Source organism: Tuber melanosporum (genome assembly GCF_000151645.1).
Source record: "Tuber melanosporum whole genome shotgun sequence assembly, scaffold_19, strain Mel28".
In the NCBI taxonomy this organism is placed as follows: Eukaryota; Fungi; Ascomycota; class Pezizomycetes; order Pezizales; family Tuberaceae; genus Tuber; species Tuber melanosporum.
The window spans coordinates 426,880-434,510 of record NW_003298852.1 but is presented as its reverse complement, the minus strand read 5'-3'; the positions used below and the strand labels follow the sequence as shown (position 1 = coordinate 434,510).

At 46.2% G+C, this 7,631-nt stretch overlaps 4 protein-coding genes; 2 read left to right on the top strand and 2 right to left on the bottom strand.

The window, feature by feature from the left end:
- GSTUM_00005350001 (uncharacterized protein) overlaps positions 1-989 on the bottom strand; it is a gene marked incomplete at both ends in the record, with an annotated part of 4,447 nt that extends 3,458 nt beyond the window's left edge. Inside the window, 6 exons of the mRNA XM_002837434.1 lie at positions 30-57; positions 122-149; positions 204-438; positions 501-725; positions 783-858; positions 913-989. Of these exons, the coding sequence (XP_002837480.1) occupies positions 30-57; positions 122-149; positions 204-438; positions 501-725; positions 783-858; positions 913-989 (669 nt within the window). The remainder of the gene's footprint in view (positions 1-29; positions 58-121; positions 150-203; positions 439-500; positions 726-782; positions 859-912) is intronic.
- An 804-nt stretch (positions 990-1,793) lies between these two features.
- GSTUM_00005349001 (uncharacterized protein) lies at positions 1,794-2,835 on the top strand. XM_002837433.2 has 1 exon: positions 1,794-2,835. Exon 1 carries the CDS (start codon positions 1,822-1,824, stop codon positions 2,806-2,808), a length of 987 nt encoding a protein of 328 aa, XP_002837479.1. The 5' UTR covers positions 1,794-1,821; the 3' UTR covers positions 2,809-2,835.
- A 175-nt stretch (positions 2,836-3,010) lies between these two features.
- GSTUM_00005348001 (uncharacterized protein) lies at positions 3,011-4,596 on the bottom strand (the record flags this gene model as incomplete). The annotated part of the gene is made up of 4 exons (XM_002837432.1): positions 3,011-3,436; positions 3,491-4,182; positions 4,241-4,351; positions 4,422-4,596. 4 exons carry the CDS (start codon positions 4,594-4,596, stop codon positions 3,011-3,013), a joined length of 1,404 nt encoding a protein of 467 aa, XP_002837478.1.
- A 2,375-nt stretch (positions 4,597-6,971) lies between these two features.
- GSTUM_00005347001 (uncharacterized protein) lies at positions 6,972-7,315 on the top strand (the record flags this gene model as incomplete). The annotated part of the gene is made up of 2 exons (XM_002837431.1): positions 6,972-7,010; positions 7,061-7,315. The coding sequence occupies 2 exons, from the start codon at positions 6,972-6,974 to the stop codon at positions 7,313-7,315; spliced, it is 294 nt and encodes a 97-aa protein (XP_002837477.1).
- Between the last annotated feature and the right edge of the window lie 316 nt (positions 7,316-7,631).

Here is a 7,631-nt window from a genome sequence, read left to right as displayed (position 1 = left end):
TGTGCTGTTAAGGCTTCAGACATCTTAACAAATTTAGCGAAGTGGGAACGGTGATATCTCAGACTCAAGATATGCATTCAAGATAATGGCTAGTGTGCTAGTAGGAAAAAATCCAATGTACTCTCTTAATACATTCACATCATGCTCACCTATTCAGCTCGATCAGCAATTGAAAAGCACTAAAACCGTCAGTAGGGCTGTACCAATATTTTCGCAGTCCTTCCACTCGATAACAATATGCCACGCTAACTCATACGGATACTTAAGGATCACCAACCCATCGGCCAGTTTCCAGACTTTGTTTCTGAGCATCGGTTTCTTCTCTTTTGGAAAGGCTAAGAGTTTCTCATAACAATGTTGTAGCAGCTTGGTATCTGCCTCCCGCCTTACTTCCTCATCGTCCGACCAATTGATAAGCTCTTGGTATAGATCTTCCAACTAAATTTAGCCCGACCAGAAAGTAAGCTCTAAGAACAACGAACGTAGCGGTTTAAACATACCGGAGAATTGCCATAAACCTCCTTCCTAACCTCTAACGTAACTTGGCCAAGCACGGCGCCAAGTCGAGACCTCCGGTTCGCAATCTCCTTGTTTATCTTCACCTTTTCCTCCTCTTCTACAAGGTGAATCAGTTTTCCGAGGGTATGCGAAGGATGGGGTATACGGCCCTCCAGGTATCCAAATATTGGACTTTCCGGAAGAAGAACTCGCAAGGCACGTTTTTGCTAACCCAAATTAATCCCCAACGATCAATCCCACTATGTAGTAATATGGATACAAACCTGTGCTACTGTTCCTTTCTCCTTCACAAAAGGTACTATTTTATCTACCACTGTCTGACACTTCGTCCGGTCATCCCTAAGCAAACTATCAGCCTTTTCCACCCGCCGGTTCCTGTAATCGTAGAACTACATACATGGCTTCGTAAATAGTAGCCAATTTGACCGCAGCGTCAATGTAAGAGTCCACCTTCCCCTCGAACTTCTCATAAAGGTCGACAAGGCCCTTCCATGCATGAAAGCTCTCCGGGTTGCTTGTCTTCCCCCGCTCAACTTCCTCCGTAGCAATAGCTTCCAGGTACGCCGTCTCGCTCTCTTGGTATCGTTCCTGTCGGAAGAGACTTATGCCTAAAATGACCTTACTAAGAATTCCCTCAAGCCATCACGACCATCAGTACATTACTTCGATCAGTCGCCCCCCTGCACGAGAAAAACACGAACCCAATATAACTTTTTGGATCTTCCTCTAGAGCCTTCCGACTCTCTGTTTCGGCCTTCACCCATTCTAGTGCTTCCAGGTGGGATTTGGCAGCTTTTATAGCCGCTTTAAGTGCTTTGGTTGGCATCTCCGGGGTGTTTGTGAAGGTTGTAGTGGGTATCTGTTTCAGATGGGTGCCTGAAATGTCGCCAGCAAGCCTGCTGGTATGGCTGGGAAGTCAAAACAAACTTTAGGGTACAACAATCGCTATCCCTCCACCATCTTAGGCGTGCGGTGAAACTCAGCAAGCTCTCTGTGAAGATACAGAAGTCGTCAACTGCAAAGAGAATGAGAGCACAGATAGAGCAGGAATTATAACACAAGATCCAAGCTACTCTGAACAGACGGACTCGGATCCCGTAAAGAATATGCAAAGGAACTCCCGGGCCATAAGCTTCTCCTAAAACCTACGCTCAACAACCCCTAGCTTTGTGCGGGGTCAAACCGGGTCAGGAAAAACAATAATCCGCAGCAATATAATCCATAAAGATACAGTATCCTCGCCTCACCACAGCTCCCCCCCACAACTCCATACATACATCCAACAAAGTAACAACTACAACCATGGCCTCTACCCTCCTAACCTCTAAACATGTGGCCTACATCCAATCCCTCGATACCAAGCGCGACCGCCTAGATTACCACTTAACCTCGCACCTCCGTCTCTCAGGCGTCTACTGGGGCCTCACCTCCCTCCACCTCCTCAACCACCCAACAGCTCTCCCCCGTTCTGAAACTATCGACTTTGTGAAGTCCTGCTACCACCCTTCCTCCGGCGGCCTCGGCGCCTCGCCCGGACACGACCCACACCTCCTTTACACCCTCTCCGGTATTCAAATACTCGCTACCATCGACGCACTCGATGAAATAGATGGCGATAAAGTTGTCGAATACGTCTCCAAGCTACAGAACCCCGACGGGAGCTTTTCGGGTGATGAATGGGGGGAGGTGGATTCCAGATTTGTCTACTGTGCGTTGAGCACGCTGTCATTACTCGGGAGGCTGGGCGATGCGCCCGGAGTTTCGGCGGAGGGGGCAGTGGGGTTTGTGCTTAGGTGTTTGAACGCTGATGGAGGGTTTGGGATGGCACCGGCGGCCGAGAGCCATGCCGGACAGATATTCACTTGCGTTGGGGCGTTGAAGATTGCGGGGGTTTTTGAGAAGTCGTTGTCGGAGGATCAGGTTAACCTACTGGGGGACTGGCTGTGCGAGAGGCAGCTACCGAATGGAGGGCTTAATGGACGGCCGGAGAAACTGGAGGATGTGTGTTATTCCTGGTGGGTGTTGAGCAGTATGGCTATGATTGGGAAATTACAGTGGATTGATAGGGAGAAGCTAGTCGAGTTCATACTTTCTTGTCAAGATGAGGAGAACGGGGGGATTGCCGACAGGAAGGGAGATGTAGCGGATGTTTTTCACACAGTCTTTGGGGTTGCTGGCTTGAGTTTGTTGGGCTACGAGGGACTCAAGGAGGTTGATCCTGTTTATTGTATGCCAAAGGATGTTACTGACAGGATTGTATGGAATCATCGAAAGATTCTTACAACTTAAAGCCCTCAAAAATTACTTCATAAGCAATAATATCCACTCCTCGAGTAAGTCAGTCCAAACATCACAATCCATCTCGCAACACCATTCAAAAAGCAATTGAAGCTGCTATCCTAGCTTAGCACCATCGTCCGGATATCTAGCCACTCTTTAATAATACATAACCCTATCAAAAAGAAAAAATCTCCATAAAAAATGCAAAATTTTACTCCGTCTTTTTCAACCCCACCCTAGCAGCAGTCGGTGCGCTCCAGAGCCATAAGGCGCAGAACACAATCCACCCAGTGATAGTTACCACAATACCGGCAATCCAGACCCAGGCACCACTAATATTCCAACTCCTAGTATACTCGTCATGCGCAAAGTGTCTAACAGTCACACTATACTTCTCATCAATATAGGTGATGTATGGGCGCTTGTAGTTTACTCTGAAGGCAAAAACACCATGCTGGTCCGGAATTTTGAAAGAGGTGGTGTAGGTAGTATAGTTGGATGAAGTAGATGCAGGAAGAAGCGGAACCCGGTAGTATGGATCAAGCATGATAAACTCAAGCTGGAGGCTATCGCCCGAAGGAACCTTGAAGGGGACCCAGCGGTCGATATCGTACTCAGAAAGCTCAATTTCAAAAGTCTGTACAACAGTTAGCGACATAGCTCCATAGTTCAAACCACAACCCATACATACCACATCGTTCTTGATCCTGTACATGTTTGGGTTTGTAGGGGCATCGGGCTCATTAGACAGATAGTGCCTGATAGCATTGACCCTGACGATACCCCTCTCCCCGAAGGTCCAAGCGGCAACATCTTTGCAAAACTCCTTGTTGGCGGTCTTCCGTGGTTCCGTTGATCTAGGCCCCTTGACCTTCATGTCGAAGAATTCATTGGAGAACATGTCAACACTTCCGACGAGAGTAATTCTAGCATTATTTCGCGCTTGCATGGCCGAAACGAGTTGCATTTGAGTACCAGCTGCCCAGGGATCCTGAGCATAAGCAAAATCCTCTTTTCTATCATACGTGTAGGCAGTTCTCGGGGCAGTAAGGACAGGAACCAACAACGGTCCGTTGCCGAGAGTATGTCCGGCACCACGAAACGCAATCAAATCGTCCTGCTTTCCACTAAAGTAGTTATGAACGGCAGGAGAAACGGCGGGCCGGCTGGCCAGGATAACGTCATGCTTCTCCGATTTGGAAACGGTGTCATAGTTGAAATGGTCAACGGCAATATAGTCCTTTGGGGGAAGACCAACGTCGAGCTCGCGGGCGAGCTCACGAATCTGTTCGGGGATGGTAGAGGGCGAAGTGAGGATCAAAACATTTCCTCCGAGCTTGGTGAACTCGAGCAATTGCTGGGGAGTAAGAGCGGGTCCGTATCCTATTCAAACCGTGTCAGAACGGTTTGGGGAAGCTAAGAGAAAGGAGCATATTATCACCTTTAAACTTAGATGGAAACAGAATAAGGTGATCCCAAGCTTTCTCTCCGTGCTTAAACAGCGCCAGTGTGTCTTTCTTCGCGGACTCGAGTTTGATATCATAACCTCTTCCTACAGTCAAAGAATAGGTTGATTTAGCAAAACAAACTCGCAATTCCAAAGAAGTTAATTGGCGCCTCACCCCTAAGGTCCGTTAAAAATTGTGAGTATTTTGCACTATCAGCTTGCTCATCTATAACAGCAAGAACTCGCTCGCCAGTCAATGGAGCAGCAGAAACCCATGACACAAAAAGATTCACGAAGAAAATAAGAAAAGCCGTGCGCGAAGCCATGTCTGATTGTGGTTGTAAGCGCATCTTGGAGGAAACTTTGCTCCTAGGAAGGCGCGAAGGCAGAAGATAGCCCCCCGCGTTCACCTGAGCACAGTGCAAATATTCGGGAATGACACCTTCCCTTATTCCATCTTATCAGTCACCTCATGATATGATACTTGTACAAGTACTGTATGATATAAGTAACTATTCACAATAATATTATTGTCTCAAAACTAATAACTGATCAACTTCCTTGCTTTATCATAATATCATACCAGTATCATACGGTACTTGTATGATAATAGAACAGCACGAGGAGGTGGGCTCTACATTAAAGCGGTTAAGCGCGCCGTAACCTGTCACTCCAAACAAAAATTTGCAATTGATCCCTAAGTTAAGTTAGCCCTATCAGTCTCTCTACTCGAATATATTTACTTCCTTGAAGATCTAAATATGGTCTTAAAGAGTTCCAGTTGGTCGGAACGGCACTCAAACAACCTCTTCCGCTATATCACACTGACGACTTTTCATTTCAGATACTTGACAGACTGCGGCTGTGAATGCTTAGCTTGTAATCACCCAAAAAACCCCTCTAACTCATCCTTTAACCTACTTCATTTTTTTTATCAATTATGTCTTAGCTGTAGCCATTCCCCCTGAAACAAAAGGGTTTTGTACTTGGCAGCTAGTAATCGGTATCCGCAGCTGGTCTTCTATTCGCTTGGAGATGTGCTACCCTTATGTTCGATTTAGTGATTAACAATATAACACCGTTACTCTCAATCTTAGGGGGGAAAAAATACAAATCCATCTGCAATCGGGACAAGTATCTATTCCACAGCAACAGTAATACATGAAATACCTAGCTGGCGCAGTGGGTAAGGTGCCAAGAATTAATTAACCCCTAAGCAATCGGTAGGAGCCCAGGGGCTCAGTTCTCTCCTTGCAATAAGGTATATTGAACGATCCATCACACGGTGAAGGAAAAAGCGAGGGATCGTGTCAGGTATCCTCTGGATGCTATACCGACCCTCAGGTACGAGAATAGTTGACCGTAGTCTGCGGTGATCGTTTACCATTCCGCTGTCCTTTCGCCCCGGTCTCAATATATAAACCCACTGTGCTTTCTCAAGAAGGTCATGTACAAATAAGTTGGTTGCTACAAGTAAAAGCTGTAATATCTGTCCAAGAATACTGTGATAACTACGGCCTGTGCAGGAGCTTGTCTGAGAATCCTTTTATTGGAAACAATGGCACACTGGCAGAGTTAGCACAATACTGTATGATGGCTAGAGAGAGGGGCAGGCCACAATTCCTTTCAAGATAAAATTCTTTAAACTCTCTTCCTCCCGCCTTGCGCAATTAGTAAAAAAAGTAATTTATGAGATTAGGAAGCATCAAAGAGCGCCCAGGCATTCCACTAGGACGTGTTAGAGTATCAATTCGGTTCATCATTCACCGTTAAGTTGAACCACTTGGATAGCACTCGACTGAATTCCCCGGGGTAGGATAGAGTGGTAGTAATGGCAAATACTAGTTGAGGGAGAGTTTACAAATAATTGTTTGACCCACCGCTGGACCCTCAAATTCCATACCGAGTGATAACTCATGGATGTGTCACCTTCGAAGTTCGAAATGACTCAATATCTATTCACAGCCCTTGGTGGGTATTCTAGTTTTGCTCAGGTATGGCTGCCAAGTTTCCAACTTAGAGCAAAGTTAAGAAAAATGGTCGTTATAACAGAAATTGACACCGAAACCTGATAACCAATGAAACCTCCGCCCCATCACACCCCCATCTCCACCTCCATCCTCTCCCTTGTTCCTCCTACTGACCACGATCCCTAATTTGCTTCCTCAGTCCCTCAATAGTTACCTTCTGAGCTTCGATTTTGGCTCTCTGCATCTGAATACACTTCTCCTGGGCCTCAATAACCTTGTATTGCTCCTTAATAATTTGGCTATCAAGTTCCTCAAGTGCGCAGCCGGTGGAAGCGTACATTGGTGCGCTGGAGGCCGGGGTGGTTCCGGGATGCTGGGTCTCGTTTTGGGGCTCGAGTTGTCGCTTGGCTTTTGCGAAGAGGGCTTTGAGGCGACGATTCGGGCTGGTGTCCATCAGTTTTGTCGGAGATCCGGTAGCCATTTCCTTTTATTTTTGGTTGGAGTAGGTTTGTTGGTAGGTGTCGAGTTATAGGGAGATGAGAGTGGAGGACAGGTGGAGAAGTTGGTGTTTTGGGTTTGCGTTTTGTGTACTGGAATCAGTTTTTTTGCCTAAACCTTCGGAGATCTCATAGCAGGCTTCCATATGTTTTCCATGTTCACATCATGTTCTGTTTCCACACTCCTGCAATTAAACAAGCTTCTTTTCTTTAATACCCATTCTCATTTGTGTTGCTATCAACCAGATCATCTAGAATATGAAGGCAAATTCGTACAAGGGTGAAGGATTCCAGATTGTGAGTTTTCCAATAGTTCAGGTGTAATATTGTTCCCACTAACCCCAAAGTTATGCCTGACCCTATCAATCCAACTTTTTGCAAAGTCACGAGTCATCTTATTGGAAGATTTTCTAGCACAGACAAAAGCTTTTACGAGCGTGAATTCTCCTTCAATCCAAAATTTCAAAGACAGCTTTGTGTTGGATAAGAACGTGAGAGAAGCGGCAGACTATATGAGGCACCTCATCAAGAAGAGCTTCCGCAGCTATTCCACTATCCAGTACGATAGCTTCCAACACTTGACAAATGGCATTCCATATTAAAAGGTTCTTGGGACATGGGGAAGGACAGGCTGAGGAGGGTGCTAAAGATGGAAATCACCTTCTTTACTCCTCTTCTGTAGTCGTTGTTCATGACATTGGAATTTTATTATTCACCCCGCCCTTTCCTATTCGTGAATCTCGCTTTTTATGCCATAGCAATGTCCACACACCATGCATACTCTAAATTCTAGGTGCAAACAGAGTTGGCACGGAAAATCGCAAAACAATGGTGGCTGTGATCCATGAGGCAAGAAGGCAGCCACTCATTTTACCCCTGGCCGCTACGTCGACTATGCGGTATCTTGTCCTTCCTCCT

Excerpts from the sequence above, each read along its gene's own strand:
- GSTUM_00005349001 (XM_002837433.2), top strand. The coding sequence starts at position 1,822 with ATGGCCTCTACCCTCCTAACCTCTAAACATGTGGCCTACATCCAATCC.